A 24735-nucleotide genomic window follows, 5' to 3' on the forward strand; every position below is an offset into this window, starting at 1 on the left:
TTGTGAATTACCTAAGTAGTTTAATCTTTCTTGGAAGGATCGCCAGGAGTGCAATGAAAATGGTACACAAATGGCATTTTATTTTATACTAACCGGTAACAAACTCAAAAAGCAAGAATCATTAAAAAAAAAAGAAGTAACTTCCGGCTGATTTCTAGGAAACAGTAACAGAGTTAAGAATCTCATCTCTTTCCTTTATAAAATACCTTTTTGAAAGACATTTACAAGTGACTAGTATATTTTTGCTATTGGATTTATGCAGGTAAATCCTCAGGTCAGAATTAAATTACCCCCATCGGTGCTTCAAATTGAACCAGGATGAAATTTGACATGCAAGTTCTAGCATAAGACAATAGGGGGCAGAATTTCTTTACAAAGAGGTGATTGTAATTGGATTGCTATTTACTGGTAGCACATCACACACTGTCTCCCAGAGACAATTGGGGTCGGGGTGCCAGAGGCTCTGTACAAACAAGTAAAAAACCGCAGCGAAGTCAGACTCTATGTTCATGACAATTCTCAATAAGTGGGCAAAACAGACAAAGGGAGGGAGATAGGAGGACAACGTGGGCAAGAAAATCTCTTGCGTTGGACCAGCTTCTGTGGGTGAGAAAGACAGTGTCTCCAGGGGCGTAGAGCTCTTCTTTTGTGTAACCCCAAAGCGTGTGTATCTTGCCAATAGAAGCTGGCCCAATAAAAGATATCACCTCCCCCACCTTGTCTCTCAGCTCCTGGAACCAACATAGCTACACCACCACTGCCAAGGGGGAGGGAGCCAGATGAAACAGTAAAGGGCTCAGTCACGAGCCTGCTGCATCCTTGCGCAGGGGAGCCAGGCAGATTGAGGAGCAGCCTTAGGTATAGGCTGATATTTCCTTTGAATTCTCTGGCTTGTATCTGGAGCAAGTGGGGACTATTGTTTACAGCTTCCATGCTGGTTTTGCCCGTGTATAAGGCACCAGCACTATCCGGGTTGCAGTGGTGACCGGTCACGTCCCAATGTGTTTCCTTGCCCGAGTAAATTAATGTGTGCGATGGATTTAGACATTCGTTAGAATGGCGGATTTAGGCGCATGCAGGCGGAGCTCCCCGCCTATGCAGACGCACAAAGGGGTGCAGAGGGCGCGCGCTCGGGGGAGCGCATCTCCTCCGGCCTAAAACTCTCCGTCGAGGACAGTTTCAGGGTGTCCAGTCCCGGAGCCCCACCAGCAACCAGCGTGGGAAGGGGCTGTTGTTTTCCGCGCCAGCCCGGATAATGTGGCGATCACGGCTCGGGCCGGGGGGACCGGAGTCCCCCTCAGGCTGCAAGGAGGCGAAGGAGGCGGGATCTGCCCACCCCGCAGGGCTGATCCCCGGGGAGCGATCGCGTTGCAATGTGACTCCATGAAACTGACACGGGCTCTAGCGCCATCAGCAAAGGGAGGAGCGCGCGGCTGGGCTGGGGGGGCACAGCCCAGTGTGAGCAGCCTCCAGCAGCGGCTGCAGCAGCGTCTGTCCGGGATCCGAGCCCCAGCTCATCCCGGCACGGCGGCCGCAGCGCCCCCGCTCCCCGGCAGAAGGCATGGAGGGCGGTCAGGAGATGTCCCCCTCCTCAACCAATTCCTCCGAGGAGCTCAGCTCGGCCCCGCCGCTCACCAAAGGGATGTCGATCTTCCTCGATGTAAGTCCGGGGCAGCCTGGGTCGGCCGGGGCGGGGGGCAGCCGGGGTGCGGGGCTGAGCCGGACGCAGCCCGCTTGGCGTTGCAGCAGAGCTGGAGGGGCTAGTTCTTGGGATAGGGAAACCAAGCGTACGCGGGAGTCAGTCTCTAGCGCATCCTTGGAGCGGCTGCAATGTGACCACAGCCACAGGTAACCAAAGCTAGAAACCGCGTCCCGGGGAGGGGGGCCGTGCAAACCTCACCGACAAAACAAACCTTGGAGGGGCACCAGAGGAAAAATTCCCTCGCAGCGATTTGCGTGGGTTTCCCAGCGATCTGCACTGAGCCAGGGTCCGGGTGATGGAAAGTTTTGAAGGCGCATGCGAGGTGTTTTTAAGGAAGAACTATATTGGCAATCTTTTTTGAATACCGCTGAAACCTTGAAAATGCAAGTTTGGCTAGACTGGGTTAGAAATGCTTCCTAAGCCAAGGTGGCATTAAAAGCTCTCCCAGCGAGGAACAGATGAAATTGTCCTTTGAAAGGGAAAAATGGTCAAAGCCGAAATCTAAAAAGTACCACGGTCTTGCTTTGCCTCTGGATCAGTTAAGTTTATATTCTTTACCCGATTTGACCATATTACTTTTTAAAAAATAATAATTTAGAGCATATGCTTATAGACAAAACGGGATTAGGATCTGGTCTGCTTTTATTTACAAGACCGTAAGTGAATTTTAAAACATCAAATATTTGTGTTAGAAAATGAATAACACCTAGATAACAGTAGATTATAAGTCAGGTCTGGATGTGAAGAAATTATCAGGGGAGAGTCACAGCCATAAATAAGTTGAATTTACAGCTGAGCCAAAAATAATGTAACTTACAGGGATTTACTGTCAGCTATTTGTATTTCTTATCTTATAATCAAGAAGGACTGATCCAGCAAGGTGCTGAGTATCTCCTGAAAGGCACAGGGATCCTTTAATTGCCAATGGACTCTGGAGGAACTGAAGGCATTTAGAAACTAATTTACAGTGTGCTGAATGCCATCTGCAAGAGGCTAAGCAGCCTCAGTTCCCACTGCTGAAAGTGGCACTCAGCACCTCAGACCTTTTCAGGAGCTGCTCCTCACCCTGCAGGATTCGGCCCAGCATTCTTGCCCTCATCCAGAAAAGCACTTGAGCAGGAGTCTAACTTGAATTCAGCAGGACGACTGGCATGATTAAAGGTGAGCCTCTGGTTACGTGCTGGATCAGCCACAGAGCGCTCAGCACCTTGCACAAGACTGAGCCCATATACATTGTCTCCACATGCTGTGCAATTGAGTGTAACAACATTAACAAAGAATGTAGCCCCTCTTTAGATCTCAGTATAGGCAAAGTTTGCAGAATTGAATCAGTCAGTGCATCTATGTTTTTGATTTGACAAGCTCCATAGATTTACACAATATTACACCAACTTTCACTGCTGACTTCTTCAAAATACAAAGCACAGGATAGGTTCATAACATCTATATAGGCCCACACATCTATATTCATCAACGATGAAACTTGCACTAAGGGCCTTACATTTATAAACACCTTTGAAGTGACCACATTAAAATTCCCAGTGATTTCCCAACAATTTTACTGAGCGTTCAGTAAAAACTACACTATTTTAATGATTTTTATAGATCCCTGCTGTAATCATTTGAGAGGCCTACCCTTTACTGCATTTTATTATATTTATATATATTAAAAATGCTGTTTCTTGATATCACTTTGCTCCTACAAGATTTATTTGTCCCTTTGTGTGTATGCATAACTCTCCTTAAAGCAAAAGGGAGTTCTACTCATGCATTACAAAGAGATGGAATCTCTGGTTTGCAGGAGAAAAAAAAGAGATAAGAGTACAAGTGGAGCCTACAGCTAAAGATAACAGCATCCTAAATTGGGGAATATCCTCTCGGAGTGACCTCACAAAGATTCACCAATACATAAGTAGCAGAAGGTTTGGCCCTAAAAAGAGCACCAAAGTATCTCCTCCAAAGGGAGGTGGGGGGCAGGTAAGCTGGATCTTAAGCTGTACACTAGCCAAGTATGATTGCAACACAGTAAACATTACCTACGTTTTGTTCCTGTCTACTCACAATACGGCGCATGGCTGCCTTTGATGTCAATACATTGCCACCTAAATACATCGTGTTCGGATGCCATAACAGATTTCTGAATTCTCTCTATAATCTGTGTGGCTGCAATTCCAAGAAAAGAAATCATCTATTTAGCCAGGCGTCATGTTCCTGTGTGTTGATGCAGGGGTAGGTTGGGTAGTGTTCTCCTCTTTTAACTGACTACTGCCTATTGGTAACATCCCAGTAATGATGCTGAGCATTTATATAGCACTTTCATCTTCAAACAGCTATACAAAATTAAAGTTTCTCCTGTTCACAACACCCTAATGAGGAAGGTAAGTAAATGATAGTTGGGCTCCCAGTCTTCTGCCTAATGTTTATCTATTACATGAGTGTCCAGGTAATGCTGATATACTTTAGTGATTCCTTATGTTAAACTCACTGTGGGTGGGTGTATTATGGTATGGCCTTCCAGTGACTGCTTGAGCACTGCTGCTCTGAAGGAGCCAAGTTCGATGCTAAGTGCCTCCAATACTCTAATGCAATGCTGTTTGAAATATAAGCACTTGCACAGAGGCTGAGAATGGGGCCTGGTTTACACTACGCGTTTAAACCGAATTTAGCAGCGTTAAATCAAATTAACCCTGCACCCGTCCACACAACGAAGCCCTTTATATTGATATAAAGGGCTCTTTAAACCGATTTCTGTACTCCTCCCTGACGAGGGGAGTAGCGCTGAAATCAATATTGCCATGTCGGATTAGGGTTAGTGTGGCCGCAATTCGACAGTATTGGCCTCCAGGCACCATTGTGACTGCTCTGGAAAGCAATCTGAACTCAGATGCATTGGCCAGGTTGACAGGAAAAGCCCCGCGAACTTCTGAATTTCATTTCCTGTTTGCCCAGCGTGGAGCTCTGATCAGCACGGGTGGCGATGCAGTCCCAAATCTAAAATGAGCTGCAGCATGGACCATATGGGAGATACTGGATCTGCTCACTGTATGGGGAGACAAATCTGTTCCATCAGAGCTCCGTTACAGAAGACAAAACGACAAAGCATTTGAAAAAATCTCCAGGCTATGATAGACAGAGGCCACAGCAGGGACTCAGCACAGTGCTGTGTGACAAGCATAATGGAAAGCCAAAAAATCAAATGGACGCTCATGGAGGGAGGGAGGGGGGACTGAGGACTCCAGCTATCCCACAGTCCCTGCAGTCTCCGAAAAGCATTTGCATTCTTGGCTGAGCTCCCAGTGCCTGAAGGGTCAAAAACATTGTCCGGGGTGGTTCAGGGTATATCTCGTCAATTTACCCCCCTTTCCTTCATGAAAGAAAAAGGAAAAAAATAGTTTCTCACCTTTTTTCAACGTCACCGTATGTCTAATGCATGCTGCTGGTAGACTCGGTGCTGCAGCGCTGAACAGCAGCATCCCCTCCCCTTCCTTTCCTGATGGCAGACAGTACAAAATGGCGGAAAACCATCCTCATCATCCCGTGAGTGCTCCTGGCTGGCCTCGATGAGGTCGGCCGGGGGCGCCTGGGTAAAAATGGGAATGACTCCTGGTCATTCCCTGCAGATGGTACAAAAGGCTTGGTAACCGTCCTCAACATAGCAGCTGAAGGCTGAGCTCCATCAGCCCCCGCCCCCCTTCATGTCTAAAGAAAAGATTCTGTACTCCCTGGACTATCATAGCAGCTGGAGGCTGCCTCCCCCTCATTTTATCTCGCTAAAAAGTCAGTGTTTCTTATTCCTGCATTCTTTATTACTTCATCACACAAATGGTGGGACACTGCCATGGTAGCTCAGGAGGGTTGGGGCAGGAGGGAAGCAATGGGTGGGGTTGTTGCAGGGGGGCATGTAGCTCATCATTTCTGCAGGATCTCTGGGGCTGACACAGAGCGGCTGTGCTCTCTGGTTTTCTAGTACACTTGCCCCATATTCTAGGCAGGACTGACTCTATTTTTAGACCAAACATAAAGAAGGGAATGACCTGGGGAGTCATTGCACCCCCAGTCGACCTCAGCGAGGCCAGCCAGGAGCACCCATGACAGCAGCAGATGGTACAAAAGGATGGATAACCGTCATTGCCAATTTTCAAATGCAAACGGTGCAAAATGACTGAGAACCATCATCTCATCGCCAATTTACAATGGCAGACGGTGCAATAGGGATGGTAACCATCTCTGCTACCTTGCAAAGGCAAATGAATGCTGCTGTGTAGCACTGCAGTACTGCGTCTGTCAGCAGCATCCAGCACACATACGGTGACAGTGACAAAAGGCAAAATAGGCTCCATGGTTGCCATGCTATGGCATCTGCCAGGGCAATCCAGGGGAAAAAGGGCGTGAAATGATTGTCTGCTGTTGCTTTCACGGAGGAAGGATTGAGTGACGACATTTACCCAGAATCACCCGCGACACTGTTTTTGCACCATCATGCACTGGGATCTCAACCCAGAATTCCAATTGGTGGGGGAGATTGCGGGAACTATGGGATAGCTACAGGATAACTACCCACAGTGCAACACTCTGGAAATCGACACTAGCCTCGGTACATGGACACACACCGCCGAATTAATGTGCTTAGTGTGGCCGCGTGCACTCGACTTTATACAATCTGTTTTAAAAAAAAAACAGTTTCTGTAAAATTGGAATAATCCCGTAGTGTAGACATATCCTGGGACATTGGATGTCTCTAGTTAGTGTGTTAGCTGGACCACTCAGATGGTGGTATTGTGCATACATCATTATTGCTCAGGGCACAAATAAGTTGGGTGGTTTATTTATCGGGGTTGTGCCACTTGCTCTGTGTTGGATACATCCCACTTATTTTCTCATTATTCAGCCCATTAGCCATGTTTACCCAGGCCCTCCCAGCAGGCAATTCAACCCATGCACCTTTTTTTCAAGGAGCAGGATTTCTGCACTTGCCACTATGGATTTGCCTCCCCCTTGGGGGCTCCATGCTATCCTCTTTTCATCAGGTAGAGTCTGGCATAGCCAGGCCTAGTAATTAGCTCTAGATCTCAAAATATTGATTTTTTTTAAATTCACAACTCTTTCTCTCTGTCCTTTGGCATTAAAAAAGGAAGCAAGACCACCATGAGCTCTCTTGCTGTCTCTACAGCTGATATTAAGTAACAGCTACTAATTCCAGTACAATGCACATTCTTACAGACATCACTGTTGCTGGTGCACAAACAAGGAAGCAGGGAAAATGGAGAAACATTTTGATGTTTGTTGCATGTGAAAACACAGAAGAAAAACAAATACTGATTGCCAAATGAAAAAACAAAACAAAACAACAACAACAACAGCAAAAACCCCACAGTATCAGCTAGGATCCTAGTGTTGTATTTTAGCCATTAAAAGAATATTACCGAGTGTAAAACTGTTCTGACAAGGCTCCTCCTGCATTTTTGCTTTTCGGTAGTACCTTCTCAAGCTTAAGATCCTCATACTTTAGCAATTGGGTGTTAGTATTAGTAGAGTGTTTCCAGAGTACTGTTTAAAAAAAAAAAAAAAAAAAGGCAGAAACCGAGCTGCCCAATCGTGCTATTGAGAGCTGAGTTGCAAAGTCCTCTTTGTTCAGAGGTACTAACCGGAGATTAATTAAAGCCACTAAATTTAGTTTAGAATGGACCGAATCTAGATTTTGAACAGCCCAAAGTTCAGATCTGAGTTTATGAAGGGAGGCCTGGATCTGGATCAGTAGCTTATTTTTTTTAAGCTTTGTTCCTATGTCAAACAACATACAGTCAGGCAAAGCAATCACACAGAGGGTTAGGACACTCAAATTTCAGGGGTGCTCGGATGTTGGGTTTTCAATTAATCCAATCTTTAATAAAGACTATAAAGTAATGCTACTGTAGGTGATTTATTTAAACTAATCCTCACTAGCTTCTTAGCTGCACCGTTACTGATCTGCTGTGTTCTAACTGGCTTAGAAAGCAAACCTCTTGCCTTGACTTATCATAAGTACTCACGCCCATTTGGAAAATGTTGCCCATTCCGTGTGCCTACATATTTCTGTAGAAACTTTTCTGTTCAGATGAAGCTTTCCATTTCTGTCTTGTGGCAACCTGTTAATAATGCTCAGCTGTTACCTGACTGGTTGCCTCGGATTCCAATAGGAACAAGTTTCTACCTTGGCCTGCCTTCAGGTGGGTACAAGGCCTTAAATGGCAACAGACACCTCTGTACTGGGGGGCGGAGGCAGCCTATGGAGAGAGGATTCCAAACACCCATGCATCATGGAGCACTGCTCCAGAGTGGCATTCTCCAAGATACTCAGGAACAGCCTTGCGGGGGGGGGGGGCCTAGCTGGAGGCAGGGGGGAATGCTGAGCATAACACAGAGCTACTGGCCCAAAATGTTGCAAGGGGCAGGTGTGGGGAGGGCCCCAAACAAACTATATTTCATCCCAGATGTTCACATTATTTGTGTTCTTCCTTCAAGATGGTAGGAGGGCTGGAAGAATCCATCAGCTTATCTTCCATCTAGGTCCCCAAATCAGGCTTTGCATGAGGAGTCCAACAGTTCACCCTGATTATTTAGACAGCTTCTGGGACATGCACCATTTGCAGTGTGGGGTAAATACAGGCCTCTACCATCTGTGGATAAGAATTTAGATCTCTTAGTAGAAGTCATGATACAAAGTAGTTACACTCCACACGTTTCAATTTTGTATCACGTATCTCCACAGCACACCATGGTAGCAGCTCCCTTTTGAAATGTATTTTTCTTTATTTAATTCCTGCCTAGTCTAGTGTAAGCTCCTTCTTCCTGGCCTCTCCCCCCACTTTAGTCCATCCAGAACACAGCTTGCAACAGCATCTTCCTCTGCCAGTTTCCTGACCTTGCTTTCCCCATTCTTACACCTCTACACTCATTTTTTCCCCTTTTCATCCACAACCAGTTCAAGCTTCCTCCCGATTTCAGAGCAATGCACAAACTTGCTCCCGCATATCTGATCTCACTGCCTCCTGAACCCAGTCATCCATTTGCTCCACAGAAGGTTCTCTGCGGACTGCTCCCTTGGGCTCCTTGCCCAGTTTTAACCCTTTGTCTTTATTCACAGTCTCTTACATTTGCAGCAGCCTCCCAGCTCACATTCCCGAAGCATCCTGTCAAGTTCTTCTGTACCAGATATGGACTGATTGCAGAGCTTGCTTGTACACCCCAGATGTATTCATCCTTGTAGTTCATTCAGTAGTTCTGAGTTGTCTTCCCATCAGGAGTTGTGCTGGACTATATCCAGTAGCTGCCATTAGTATTGATCTGTAGTTTAGAAGAGCAACGAATGGATCTTCCTGCTCGAAGATTTTCTTGGCTGTCTCTAGAGCTCTCTCAGCCTCTCCATTTGCTTGAGAGCTCCAGGTAATATGATCAACATCATATTTTGTTCAGAACAACTTAAATTCTGCTGCAGTGAGCTTGTCCATCACTAGCTGCTCTGGAATATCAAAGTGAGCAAAAGTGCACTTCAGTTTCTTGATAACACTGCACCATGTTATGTCTTTCAAGTCCATTATTTCTATATATCAGGAAAAATAGTCCACAGCAACCAGGTAATGATGTCCTCTGAATTCACCTAAATCTGCAGCAAGTCTCTTCCAAGGCCTCTCTGGTAGAGATGTTTGTACATTGTATGATCCAGCGTTGTCTCTGAAGTTTATTTGTACAGAATCTCCTTTCAAAAGCCCCATATCATCAAATCCTCCACTGAGTTCTTCGTCCTTTCTCTCTAGGCCCATCGTGGGTGCCATACTGCGGCTGAGGAGGTTTCTGGTCTTTGGTCACATACAGTCCAAATGCATAGCTTTTCTCTTTGTAAGATGTTTTGGTGGTGAAGTGGCTCATGCACTTCAGAATACCTCCGGGGTAGTCAGAGGTGTATCGAGTGACTTTGTCTATGAAAGGGGTTGAAGGTGATTTTAAGCCCTTTCTGACATGAGTATGACCTCAGCTCTTGCATCAATTTAAAAGTCAGTAGTCTTGCCAAAAATATTCGGTTTCACTCTCCAGGCAGGCTCTGTGTCATCACAAGTGAAAGATTCCAGAAAGAATGCTCTTGATTGTCTGTCTGTCATATGAGTTAACTCCTCCCTTACTGCTTTGGTGCAGCAAAGAGCTGCAAACTGTCCACATGTATTACACAGTGCGCCTCTGGCTAAATGTGCATCATCTCTTGGGGTATGACTTTTTCCACACCTTGGGCATGTAGGCTGGAATTTGTCCTTCTTTGGCCAGGTCCACACTACAGCGTTAAATCGATTTAAACAGCGTTAAATCGATTTAACGCTGTAACCGTCCACACTACAAGGCACTTAAAATCGATTTTAAGGGGTCTTAAAATCGATTTCTGTACTCCAGCTAAATGAAAGGAGTAACCCTAAAATCGATATTACTAAATCGATTTAGGGTTAGTGTGGACAGATATCGAAGTTATTGGTCCTATTCTTTTACTGAGCTACCCAGAGTGCACCGCTCCGGAAATCGATGGTACCCTGGGACCATGGACGCACACCACCGAAGTAATGTGCCCTAGTGTGGACACGTAAAATCAATTTTATAAAACCTGTTTTATAAAATCGATTTTACTAATATCGATTTAAAGCTGTAGTGTGGACGTAGGCTTAGCCTGGGAGTTCTCTCTCCCTGCCTCAGGGGTTTTATGATAATGACTTAAACACTCAAATGTCCATTTATAGCTTTTAGGCAAGGTTTAGGCTTTTCAGGTTGCTCCTGCCTTTTGTTCTATTGTTTAACTAATTCTGACTGTTTTGCTATCTGTATAGCCCTGGTTAAGGCTAATTCTCTTCAGTTGTAGCTGCTGTGAAAGATTTTTGTCTGTTAACCCAATAACCAGCTTGTCTGATATTTTCATGTTTTTATCCATTACATGCAGAGCTCTAATAAAACATTCAACAATTCTCTGATGAAACTGAATTCTCTGATGAAAATATGCTCTTTCATAAACCACAATTCTCTGAGGTATAAAGTATTCATCAAGCATAGCCAGAACCCTTTCGTAGTCATCTTTGTGACTGTATTCAGTAAAGTCAAATGATTTTAAAATATGCTCTGCCTGCTTCCCCATACCATATATGAAAAAATGATACCTGTGTATCTCCAGTTTCTTTGTGTAGCTTGGTAATAATGCAAAATCTTGTTTCCAGTCTGTTCATTCTGAAGGTTTATCAAAGCAGAATTCTCTCAAGCATTGACGAATGGCATGTTGATGAGATCCTGCAACCTTTGTTGCTGTTTCTTTTGTCTGCAACCTTTGCTGCTGTTTTCCTTCTGTTTCTGTTCTTAGTTTCCTCCTGACATGTTCTTCTGTACCAGATATGGACTGGCTACAGAGCTTGCTTATACATACCAGACATGTTCACCATTAGATCCTTTAATGCTCTGCCAGGTATGGCTGTGGTTGGTCTAAATGAGGTATTTTACACAATGTCACCTGCTGGATGAAGAGTATAATACAGTTTAACATTCCATTACACAGTCTCTTTCTGCTCCTTTAAATCACTAACAACCCACGAGTCCTGGATTGACTGCACTCTAACACCCACACTCTGTCCATTGTTTGTACCACCTCTTGTACCTTTAGGGCTGGTCTACATAGAAACTTGCACCTTAATAATTACATTGCTTTTTAATTCACACCTCTGGTAAGTTTGGTGAAAGTCCAGGTGCTTTTTAGCTTATGGGTACTAAATCAAGTTAAATTGTCATAGGATACTTGTATTCTGAAATGAGTGTTCACATACAGACTCGCACTGAAATCACAAATTAAAACCAATTGAGTTATTTCAGTGCAAGTTTGTTTGTCGATGAGATTATAACCCCTTCAGAGCAGAGATTTTATTTTCCCATTTTAATTGCTGACAAGTGCTGTGTATAACTGCAGTGATACATATGTATAACCCTGTAGATGTGTCCAGTGCTTGTCAGCAATATATATATATAAACACAAATAATTACTGTGGCCCTGGCTTTATGAGTGCACAGCACCGGGGTTAAAGAAAGCTCAGTCTGAGAGAGGAACAAAAGCAAATCTGGGGCCTCTCTTGCTACCACATTGTGAAATATGGTGGTGGAATGAAAAAGAAGCAAATGCTCATTGTTTACAATCTGCAGTGTCATACAGTGTCACACAGAAAGTGATTCCTGTCTCTCTTTTTCTGTTTAGATACTGAGAAGAGCAGACAAAAATGGTAAGACCAGTCTCTTCCGATTCTTTTTTTTCTCTTCAGACAAATCTGTCAGACCAAAACCTGTGTTTTAATGCTTGATAAACTAGGCTGCACTGAACACATTCAAGTGAAAACTGGCTTTTGTTAGTGTAGTAGTTGTCACTCTAGAAGTCAGACACATGATGTTTGATGCTTCTGATTTTCTGTCCTGATCTGGCAATTGGGTCTGGGCTGACCCTTGTGCTTGCATGGAATCCCATTGCAGTCCATGGAACTATGCACAGGTGCAAAGGTCTGTCCAGGTGGATCTTTTTGCAGGTCTTAGAGTGTAGCAGCTACCTTCTGGTGGTAAAATTGGTTGCCATTTTGAATACCAATTAATTTTATAAGCTAACTACCAATTGTTCTTTTACATACAGCAGGCAGACTCTTATTAAGAAGAACTGTCTGTGCACGTGTGGACACATGCTACCTTTGGCTATGTGCACACAGCATCAGTTGGCCAAATCTTGCTTTCTCAGGCTAAACTCTCATTGATGTCAATAGTTTTCTTGAGTAATAACTGCAGTATTTGGCTCAGTGAATTAAGTGCACATGCACCCAAAGGCAAAATTTGGCTTAGGCATTTGACTAGCATCTTTGTTCATTGCATGCAGATGTATTATTAGTAACTGTGTTTATAAATGCCATTTAAATATTACTAATAGCTCAATTTCTACTATTTTATAATACTTAAATATATTTCCTCAAGTCAAATTTGCTTTCCTCCCACAGTTTTCAGATATTTGTTTGTCTGTCCATATGTCAGAGGCAGGATGAATGTGCTGAATCATGTGTAATTCATAGTAATACAAAACCCTCTTGGTATATTAGCATGGACTGGTGATTTTCCATTAGCATGGACTGATGCTGTTCCGTTAGGTAAAATACAGTAGGTTTAGAATGAAATACTGGAAACTCTGACACACACATGCAGTCCCACTGCATTATGAGGACCATCACAAGGGAAACCAGTGGACTTCTAAATACAAGTGTAAGTGCTGCAGGATCAGGTTCTAGTTTTAACCCAAGTTCAACACCTTGTTCCATCACAGAATTGTAGGACTGGAAGGGACCTTGAGAGGTCATCTCGTCCAATACCCTGCTTTTAGTAGCTCTGTGCCTCAGTTTTCCATCTGTAAAATGAGGCTAATAGCACTTCCCTACCTCCCAGGGATGTTGTGAGGATACATACATGTGGTACACCTCTACCTCAATATAACGCTGTCCTCAGGAGCCAAAAAATCTTACTCATTATAGGTGAAACCATGTTATATTGAACTTGCTTTGATCCACTGGAGGGTGTAGCCCCATCCCCCTGGAGCACTGTTTTACTGCATTATATCCAAATTCATGTTATATCGGGTCATGTTATATCAGGGTAGAGGTGTAATGGGGACCATGTAAGTAACTAAGATAAATAGAAATAAATCTTGCAGATAGTATCTTGGCACATTCGAGGGCTGGAGTGGGGGTGGGAAGAAACTCTTCCTAAATGCTATATTCCACTACAGCAACTCTCACTCTTTTTCAGTCTGTAGACCTCAGTCTAATGGAGATCTGCTGCTTGTGGACCACATATGATGAAAACATCTGGGGCCATATATCCATCTGCTATAAATTGTCAGAGCACCATTGTTGTCAGTGGAGCTGTGACCGTTTACACCAGCTGAGGATCTGTCTCCTGATCCTTTGGAACCATACGTTCCCTCCACTGCCCCAACGCACAGTGGAAACAGCTGGTTCTATGACAGCCAAGACCCTCCAGTCCTGCAATGAGAGAATAGCATTGTCCATACTCTGTTAATTCAAATAGGGGGGAAGTAATCCCCTGTCAGTGACAAACCTGATTAGCCCAGCATAGTCCAATGGCATGTAAGCCTAAAGGCAATTTGTCTTTGAAATTCACAACCCTTGATCTCACTAGAGCAAGGAGAAACTCATGGGAAAGAACATCCTGATTCTAAGGTGATAATTTAACCCGTTAGTTAAGTATTAACTTGACTCAACAAATCAGAAACTGAAACTGTACTTGTATCAATGTTTGCTCAACCCGAATGCCAACAAACCTAACATATTTCCATTCTTTTGTGATTTAGCAGAGTAAACACTCATGCCACATTAAGGGTATGTCTATATTTGAGCTGGAAGGTCTAAGTCCCAGCTTGCATACACTTACCCGAGCTAATTCCATTTGAGCTCGCATGCTAAAAGTAGCAGTGTAGCCTGGGCTGCATGGGCAGCAGCTTGGGCTAGTTGCCCAAGTGTGTAACTGCCTAGACCCCCGGCTTCATACTCAGCCAGCTGGCCTATGCCTTCACCGATGTTACCCCAGCTACACTGCTATTTTTAGTGTGCTAGCTCAGATCCAATTAGCTCAGGTAAGTGTATGCAAGCTGGGACTTACAGCATCCAGCGCAAATGTAGATGTACTCTAAAAGCAATCAGGTGCGTTTCTAAGACTTTGTCATGAGATAACCACTGTTTGAGGAAGTTACATATTAGAAGGCTGGCCACATATATAGCATGTTTAAGCTGCTGTCAGCAAATGTTTCAAAATATTTTTTATCAACTGGGTGCTTTGCATTGTAAATGACATCTGTTCAGTATGGTAGGAAACCAAATATTGATTTACTGTTATATTAGTGTAACCCTTCTGCCCCTCTGAATTGGCAGCAACAAGGGCCGGGTTCAGTATCCAGGGGTTCCGTTTCAATAACACCATGCATAACCGGCTCGAGCCCCCACCCAGTGACCTGGGACACTTACATGCCACACCCCTCTGGGCGCCTCTAGGAGGCAATACTTCCCCTCTTGCAAGCACAGAGTCTGAGTGTAGCAAAATCTTTTTAATAAAGGACGGAAACAATGCGGCATCCCACTGGAAAAACACCACAAACAGGATTATAACACAAACCATAAACAAACAAAAAACCCACCCCCAGGTACGTTTGGCAATGTCCTTTTCCCCTTAGGGTCTTAAGTCCAATCACCCCAAAGTCCAACAACCCAAAAGTCTCTGGTCAGTGCTACCCCAGAATTTGAGAGTTTATCTGCAGAGTTTTACCCCCCCGCTAGCCTGGGGGGAAAGTCCACACAGGGTGTTAAGGGGCACCTTACGTGGGCCAGGGCCAACTGCTCTGCCTCTCCATGGAGTTCTGCTGCAGCCTTCACCACAACCAGCTCCACCACACCAGCTGTGCCGCTACTCCAGCTGTCCCTGCAAACTGCTTCACTCCACTGTTCCGTGGACTGCTCCAACACACTGCAAACTGCTCTGCTCTGCTCTGCCAGCCGTTTAACAATAGGTCTTCAGGCTCCCCCACTAGTTAACACAGCACTCTGTGATCTCAATTCAGCTCTTTCACTGATTTCAGCTCTTAGTACGGGAGCCCTGGTGCTGGTGCACCATTGGCCCAACATTAATTCAGCTCAGCAGTCTCCAGATAGACTCCTAATAGAATCAAAAATTAGCTCTACTCTTTAACATTGGAGAGAGGAGGATGTGCAATTGGTATTCCAGGCCCTCAAAAGAAGCCCATACCATCAGGTACACACACCAGTCCCCAACCTCTCTCCATTCATAGGGTTTTGGAATCCATGTCCCCTGTTTAGCAAGTACCACCCAACTGAGGTCGAGTCATTTCTGTCACAAAGCAGTCCCACAGCTCCCCATTCACACAATCAGGGTGACAACCTTTTTTTCCCTGCCCCAATAACCAAGAAATTGGGGATCCCAGAGCTGTTAAAATCACCATCCCAAGCTGCTGTGGGGTTATGCTAAGTGCGGGGGAAGGGGGTGGATGCCAATGCAAATTCTTAAAATTCTTTCCACATTCTCTACAATTCGCCACCAGATGTCAGGGTAGCGCTCATCCTGACTCTGCTTACATTAGTGTATCGTGTTTGTTGCAGTAACGTATGTAAGTTCATGCACATATTGTTAAGATAGTGCTGTTTTGAAATCATAGCAATCTTTTACATTACCTTCAGTGAGAAATTAAAATATCCAAACTGTATCCTGACACTGAAGAAATATATGTCTGTTAGATATTAAGCAACCTTATTAGTTACAGCTTGACAAGTAGTAGGAAAACTAATCTAGGTATTTCAAATGCAAGTGTCCCGATTGAATGTATTGCCCTAAAAATACAATTAACGAAAGGTCAATGTTTATACCCAAAGAGATAGAACATTCCAGTCTCAACCAGATGGGGAATGCATCAAGAATTCATCTAGGGTATTTCATGAACCAGGTATCACCCATGACCAGTTCTGGGAACTGACTTCTTCACTACAAGCTAGAGCCTGCCCTGTCCTGAACTAGCTTTCTGGGAAGTAAGAAGGCACAAGGAACATCATCCCTTCCCGCTCCCTAGCAAAGCAGCAGGACATGATCTTCCTCTAGAATTCAAGAGGTGGAACACTCAGCCAGTGCACTGGTCCACTTCCCATGTCCACCAGATAGGAGATATGTCTTGCCCTCCTGCTAACCCCTATGATGTAGTCAGTTGAATGAGCTAGCCATGCACATGTGCTGCTCCTGATCAAATGAGAACTAAAATGAGTTTGGCAGCACATTGTGCCAGCTTACTCCAAGCCATCCTGCCATGCAACTGCAAAGTGTGTATTGTGCAGAATGCATGGCTGTTGCTGTCACTACTCTGTTCCACCTTACCCCACCAGCCGCCCTAATACATCTCCCTAAACAAAAGACAGGATTTTGTTCACAGAACAGCAGTATTTACTCGTGCTAGGTAACTACTCAGTAGATTCTGAAATAGTACAATTCCTTGGTATAAAATGTTGTAATCTAGACTTGGATGATATGGAATACCCCAAAGGACAATACATGACTTCTTCTAAAAACAAAGTGAAATGAGAGATCAAAGAGCATAGAAATCTTGCTTTTAAATAGAAACATAATTACCACCACTCACAAATGCTAAAATGGCTGTATTACCCTTATGACAGTTAAATATGGCTCTAAATTATAAACTGCACCACCAAATAGTCATATTCCTATAAGCGACGACTAAATGTCATGAGTATTTTCTAACCTTTCATTCAGGTGGGTTGTGTTTCTTTTGCTAAAGTGGCCAGGTTAAATAGGCCTCTGTACCACTTCAGGCATGCATACCACTGCATAATTTTGAACTCTTTTGTTGATTTCTTCCAGTTCTAACCAGTTATCCACGCTCTCAACAAGATCAGGTGACTAAGCTATATTTGTAGTTCACATTTTCATACCAAAACGGGCTGATGATAACTGATGGTGATTTCCATAAATGCAAAGTATGGATTAGACCAACATCATTTTTAATACCTGGCAATCTTACATGTGCCTGATTCTCTTACTCAGAGGGAGCACAACGTGTAAGTAAGAAATGCCAATGATTTAAGGGTAAGGAGGAGGAGTATAGCTGGTTGGAAATTTTCCAATAGACACCAATTCATTGAAAGCTAAACATTATGATGAAAGTTCATTTTGAAAGAAAAAAATTGCAAAAAATAATTTTTATATTGTCAAAATGTTCGGTTTAGACCTTTTGGGGAAAGGAATGTTTTAATTTTCTGTTTTAAAACAAACTTTGTTTTATCCTTTTATTTGACATTATGTCAATTTAAAAAAAAAGGTCTAAATCAAAATGAAACTTTCAATCAACCTGCAATGAATTTTTTTCAGGATTTCATTTCATAGCAAATGTTAATTTCCTCCCCTCCATTCTCAAACAGAATTTTTATTTTTTAATTTGTGGAATTCCCTGTGAAATAAACATTTTTGTCATCCCCTTCCGCCTCCTCTCTGCCCCCCTTCCTCCCCCAGGTCTAGGGGAAGCAAAAATATACTGGGTGGGGACAACCAAAACTTTGGCTTTCCCCATCTCTCCCCACTAAACAATCTTCACTCCCTCTCCCCACAGCCAACAGTGTGTGCCATGCATGCTGGCTGCATCGGAACCACGTGATTCCATTACTGTCTGCAGTAATCCCCTCACTCACCTTCTGACATGGTTTGAAGGACACAGGGCTGAACCATGGAACTAAGGTCTTGCATCAGCAGCATGTGGTCAGTTGACTACAATCAAGTGTGCACTGTACCAGTTACTGGTCACTGGGGCCTCTTCTGACCATGGATCCTTGAGCCAAAAATCCTCCTATACTCCTTCCCTGTTTGCACAAGAGTGGACATTCAAACATACTCCCTATATCCCCAATAATCCACCAGCAAACAGTCTGTGTTAATACAGAAAGAAAGAGCGAAGGAGGGCGATGAGACCAGATCTCTTGATCTCAGAAAGTGGCACTTATCCTTGAATTGCTGGAGAGCTGCTTCACCATTAAATGGAGTCATGAAGTGCCACACAATAATCACAGGGCAGTTGCACAGCACCTGCATCCTGATGTGTTTCTATTCTCACTCCACCTCTCTGAAGCTGAGTGTGAGGAGAGGCCTCCTCTCTTCTCACTGCCCTTTTCCCCTTTAGCATCCTCAAATCTTTCACTGCTATCACTCAAGAGAATGAGGGGGGAACTCGCTAGTTTCTGCTTTCGTCTCTCGGGGGGTGGGAAAGCTTGGCCTGACCTTCACCAGTACGTTGGCTCAACTCTCTGTGGACTGCCTGCTATGTAATGAGGCCTGCACATGCTCTCTTCCTTTTCTGGGGACTTCTATATGCAAAGCATACGTACCCTCAGCCTTTTAAAAGCCCCCAGCCCTAGTCTGTGTGGAGATAGCCTTGAAAACACAGCTAATGGCTAAGGTTGAAATTGTTACTAATCTAGTCCACACCTAAAGGCATCTGAGGCTGGGCTTCAGGGGACCTAAATAACCAGTTACTTGACTCCAGACCAGTTCAAAACAGAGTGCTAGTACTAGCTGAACTGTCAGTGATGGCACAAAGGACTATGCAAGCTACCTCCCAGATGGCTGTCTGCATTTAATTCACATCCTCTCCCATTGTGACCTCTGGCCACAATTGAGAGCAGCCCAGTGGCGTGGGGGATAATCTGGTTTAGTGAACTAGATGCACAGTTCTATAGCAAGAGACTTTAATTCCCCATTCTGACACCGACTCTCTGAGGCCTTGGTAAAGTCACTTACCCTTTGTGCATTAGTTTTCCCATGTGTAAAATATCAACCTCGCTGGATGTTCATTGTGATAATAAGTTTGTAAATCCTGAAGAACATGCTGAAGTTCCCCAGCCATCACACTGAACCCTACAGTGGTTGGGAACCTAGCAGCACCCCCACTTGCCTCCAGCTTCCTTGGGCAACTGAAGCTTAATAAACTTGTAGATGTTGGGAACCATGTATGGACTCCAGAACAAACTACATTTGCAGGGCCGGCTTTAAGCCGATTCCCCCGATTCCTGGGAATCGGGCCCCATGCCCGCACCTAAGAGGGCCCTGCGCCTTAGGCGACTTTTTAATGGTTTTTTTTTTTTTTTACTCACCCAGCTTCCACGGAGGTGTGTGTGTGTGTGTGTGTGTGTGTGTCCCCGAGTCTTCGGCAGAATTTCAGCGGCAGGGGGGTCCACTCCAGGTCTTCGGCGGCATTTTGGCGGCGGGAGGCAGGGGCTCTAGGTCTTTGGCAGCGTGGGGGCGGGCGCTCCGGGTCTTCGGCAGCATTTTGGTAGTGGGGAGGGGGGTGCTCCAGGTCTTTGGCGGCATTTCAGCGGGGGGGGGGTCTTTCGGTGCTGCGGAAGACCCAGAGAGGAACCCCTGCCGCCGAAGTGCCGCCAAAGCCCTGGACCGCCACCAAGTATTCGAATCGGGCCCTGCAGTTCATAAAGCCGGCCCTGTACATGTGCTCCACTTCTCCTGCAGCAAGAGGTTGGTATTAGGATGAAGATTCTCCCACCCATTTTTATATGAAGTAAAGTTTTGGCATATGCTAAAACCCACCTTGCTGCAATCACAATACTGGCCAGGATCTGGTTACATTTTGAGGTTGGGGTCCCAAATTTATTTTCACAACCTTACCCAATAATATTAAGACCAGCTCTAGTCAGCGACCTAATAAAAACAAAGAGCTGCAATAGGCAGACCTACAAGAAACAAGTTAAATGTAGATGCCTCTATTTGTCTACAGATAGGAACATTACTCAGCATGTGATGAAGGATGACTGCAAGTAAATGATGAAAAAATAAGAACCAACTGCACAGACCAAAACAAAGGATCAAGAGAGCACGGTCAGAATACCAAGTGCCCAGTGGAAAAAACCTGCAGATCCAATATAAAATATTATAATGCCAAGATCAACACTCTCTCTCTCTCTCCTGATTCTGAGTCTAGCTTGTTGTCTGATTTCTATTTTTTTTAAATTGATGCAAGCACTGAGCTTTTTGAAAAATATTCTCTTTCAGCAAGTAACTTAAGTGGAATTTTTTGATAAAACTTACATTCTGATTAGATTCGCCTTCAGAAATTGTTACTGTTTTCACATTGATATGTTTTCATTCCATACATCCCAATCTTTTTATGACACAGGAACTCGGTTGTCACTTAGTCATGTGGGTTTTTAAATGTGCATTATAAAGACTGTTAAATAGTCTTAAAAGAGCATCCCTATAATCATATCTGGTTTGATAATTTCATATGCTCTCCTATGTACAGAATTACCTTAAACATTAGTACAGTGGGTGACATCCTGGCTCCAATGAAGTCAGTCATATGGACTGCGAGGGAGTCTTGGTTTCACCTCAATTCCAACACAATGCAAACAATGGCTCATCAAAAGTGTACTGCCAAAGGACTCAGGATAATTTTAATATAAGGTAAAATTCAGAGAGTGACAGAGAATCAACAGCTCCCTCAGGTTCCAACGGGAGTTGCAGCTGCTCAGCACCTCTTCATGATTGACTCATAATGCAAACACTGAGTTCTCATTCATAATTCATATGTCATATAATTTACATAGAATAAATGAACATAACAATGATAGAATTGTACCATTGTTATCATCAGTCAAATATCTGGTAACAAGTTCCATTCTTCAGAGATCTGAATTCCATTTCCATGTTTAAAGGTTTTTTCAATTGACAGCTCAAGTGCATGCTAAACATTGATTTTTACATGCGAAACTTCTGTGGGGCTGTGGCTTTCACTAAATCTTAGTTATGGTGATAGTGATTTACAAGCAAAATGTTTTTGAAGCACTCAAAGCTGAGAGCATTGCAAATTCCTGCCTTTAATACTGGGTTCTAGAGGCAGGAATCACTCAACGAAGTTCTATGGCCTGTGGCATACAGGGGGTCAGATCTTATGATCATAATGGTGGTCCCTTAGGCCCTAAATTCTGTGTATATGGGTACATCTACACTACAGGATAAATTTGAATTAGCTTAAACTGATTTTATAAAACAGACATTATAAAGTCGATTGTGCGCGTCCACACTAGGCACATTAATTCGGTGGTGTGCATCCGTGGTCCGAGGCTAGCGTCGATTTCTGGAGCGGTGCACTGTGGGTAGCTACTGTAAAATAATGAGGCCAATAACGTCGATTTGCGTCTACACTAACCCTAAATCAATATAGTAATATCGATTTTAGCGTTACTCTCGTTTTGTAGCAGTACAGAAATCGATTTAAAGAGCCCTTTATATCGATATAAAGAGCAGTGTAGTGTGGACAGGTGCAGCGTTAAATCAATTTAACGCTGTTAAAATCGCTTTAACAGCGTAGTGTGGACCAGGCCTATATGTTGAAGAGGCTTGAGGACAGAATAAACCCTTGTGTCACACCCTGTCCAGTGGAAACCACTCACTGCCCCGCTTTTGGTCACATTTATTATGAGGCTAGGCCTGGAAGGTTTTGACAAGTGGAAGTTGCTGGGATTTCCACTGGTAGACAACTCTTAACTGACCTCAGATATGCTGAGGACATGATGCTCTTTGCTACCATCACAAAAACAATTCAAGAAATGTTGTAGTTTGTAAAAACAGCCAGTGAGGAGTATGGCTTATCACTGAATGAAGCAAAAATGAAATGCATGTACGTTGACATAATTAAGAAAAACAAGATGAGAGCAGATATCACAATTAATGGTCAAGCCATAGAGGCAGTAGATGAATTTAATTATTTGGGATCAAACATATCCAATAAAAGAGGGTGTTCCATAGAAATTGGAAGAAGATTAGGAATGGCTCATTCAGCCATGGCCTTGCTGGGATTCCTTTTGAAACCTTTTGCACTTGGCTTATCTGGAACATTTCATCCACTTTTGGAGAACACTCCATCCAGTTCTCTGGGATCCAAACTCAGTTTGACTCCAGCTCATCACTCAGGTTCCTTTATTAGGCATGGACTAGCTCTAAGCCCACATTGGCCAGGCCCAGGCTGTTTATATACAGAGCGATAGCATAATTCCAAATCATGTCACACACTACTAGCTACTAAAATCTATGCTTCTTAAATTTAATTGGTTTGGACATCATACAGATCATGTAAGGACCAATCGCTTTGAAGACTGTGTAAGGAACTAATCACTTATGTCTTCACCTTATCCACATTTCAAAGTTATCAGTTCAGGGTATTCCCACTTATCTCAACTAGCCCAAAAACACCATCTCCAGCACACAGTCAGTCACACTCTTTGCAGTTTAACCTGGCACTCAAATCAAGCTATAGGCAAGTTTACTTACGCCCAGCAAGATGTATACCTAGAGACCTATACCTACAGAAGTTTGGAAAAGCTGTCATCTCAAAATGTATGAAGGTTTGATTCCTGAAAAGCTTAATTTTGTCCATAGTGACTTTTGGATGTGAATCACAGGAAATTGATGCTGCTGTCAAGAAGAAAACTGAAGCTTTTGAGATGTGGTGCTGGGGAAGACTGTTGCATATCTCCTGGATAGACAAGACGACGGAATACTTATGTTAGAAATATTATTGAAGAGAAACAGATCCTGCTGTCGGAAAGCAACAGGCGCAAACTTACATGTGTTGGTCACATCAAGTGTAGAGATGGAAATAATCTCAAGAAAGTTATCATGGAAGGAATAGTGGCAGGTCATCATAGTAGGGGACAGCCAGTAAGGAGAGGAATAGATGGTATGTGTAGTAGGAAGAGAGCCTGAGACATAAGCCCTTGTATTAGAGGCCTAGAATGAGGCCTGAGGCCTGAACTAAAGTAGTGGTTAAAACTTTACCAATATGAAGCAAAGTCAGGTTGTGAGCAAAAGGCAGGCCCTGCTCACAGAATTTGGCAAGCACGGGGCTAATACTGCAAAAACACATATTCCTAAAAGGTGCTGGGCACAGAGCACTCACACAAGCATACTCCAGAAGTACCAGAACACCTCAATACCAGCACATTCCCCAAAGATAACAGGAACACACTGACTCATCCTTAAGGATAAGGTCAGGATGACAGCATAATAAATAGAGATGTTTTAATCAAACCAACAGATATAAGAGAATAGGTGGCACCCTAATACATCAGAGGGTGGCACCCTAATATATCAGGGGTAATACGCAACTTGTTTGTACTGGTGTGTAAAGATATATCTCAGAGCCAGTGTCTTTGACCAGCTGAGGGGGGAATGGAAAGTCCCACCTCTGCGTGAGCTGTGTCCATTGTCACGAGCGTACATGTCTTAGTAGCCTCATAGAATCTGCCAGGTGCTATTACCATGCTTCATCGACAATAAACATGGCTGGGAGCCTTCACTTAAAACCGAGTCTGTGAATTTATTGGGTAGTTTAATTGAGGTCTGCTATCTGTGCAGAGCTGGGACAGCACACTAAATAAACACACACACACAGCCAACATCTAACCACAGTGTGCAGCAGGTCACTGAGAAGTCATGCTGCAACAATGAATAAATGGATTTTACTTACCTTAAAATCTATTAATCATTCTACAGAAAAACTATGATTATAGTTGGGGACTGAGCCAGAGCTTCTGAGTTCTTTCCAGCTATACCACTCAGATGTTGTGGATTCTTGGGTCTGCTTATGTAAAATAGCTTCTCCATCTGTGAAATGAGCATACTACCACTATATCTATCCAAAAACACAGTCTGTATTGAAGCACAGTGCATTTGCCAGGCTGGTTAAGGATCTGTATCTTTTTTATTTCTAGTGCTTTGAATGTCATAGACAAACATCTATTATTCCGTAGCACATTAAAATTCATTACTTGACATCTTCTCTGCACTCTTCATCAATATTTTTTCAGCTGATATGCTGTTTGCAATTCTTCACACTTCACGTTTTTCTTTCATTTCCTTGCATCCTGGCCAGCTTCCCAGCTCTTCACTCACTGAGTCAAATTAGGCAAAAGTAAGAGAGACAGAGAAAATTATTTTAAATCATTGAAGTTGTCCATGCCATGTTTGAATCTATTGCTGATAGTTCTGTGCCCAGGATGGCTCTCTATCAAATGAAGGAAAAGAGGCAGCCATGCCTAGGGCAATTTTGTGCAAGCCCTCTGTAGTTAGAATGTGGGGCTGGGACGTGGAAGTGTGTTTTTGCACATGTGCTCTCTCATCTGGGTGTCCTATAAGTCACGTTGACTGCCTCTGCAAGGGCAAATTGCATAGCAGTTTCGAAGGATGGGTCAGGTCTAATTATGGGCCTGTATTTAAGCTGAATTTCGAGTTACATTCAGTTCTGCTCTAAAAGTGAATGTGGTCTGAACTTGGCACTTAAGGCCAGGTTTTCAAAGGTATTTAGATACCTAAAGATGCAGATAAGCACTTAGTAGGATTTTCAATTGCACTTATGCAGGTTAGGCACC

General features: G+C 43.7%; 1 protein-coding gene across 2 annotated transcripts in view; it reads left to right on the plus strand.

Annotated features, from left to right (window-relative positions):
• The first annotated feature begins 507 nt into the window (after nucleotides 1–507).
• The window catches only part of NECAB1 (N-terminal EF-hand calcium binding protein 1), a 126818-nt gene continuing 102590 nt past the window's right edge, over nucleotides 508–24735 (plus strand). Inside the window, exons 1-2 of one of the 2 annotated variants that reach the window (XM_050941080.1) lie at nucleotides 1479–1660; nucleotides 11946–11970. In XM_050941080.1, the coding sequence (XP_050797037.1) occupies nucleotides 1562–1660; nucleotides 11946–11970 (124 nt within the window). In that variant the 5' untranslated portion in view covers nucleotides 1479–1561. Of the gene's footprint in view, nucleotides 1661–11945; nucleotides 11971–24735 lie in introns of both variants that reach the window. The other variant, XM_050941079.1, reaches the window with a different exon arrangement.

This window comes from Gopherus flavomarginatus, chromosome 2 (genome assembly GCF_025201925.1).
Source record: "Gopherus flavomarginatus isolate rGopFla2 chromosome 2, rGopFla2.mat.asm, whole genome shotgun sequence".
In the NCBI taxonomy this organism is placed as follows: domain Eukaryota; kingdom Metazoa; phylum Chordata; order Testudines; family Testudinidae; genus Gopherus; species Gopherus flavomarginatus.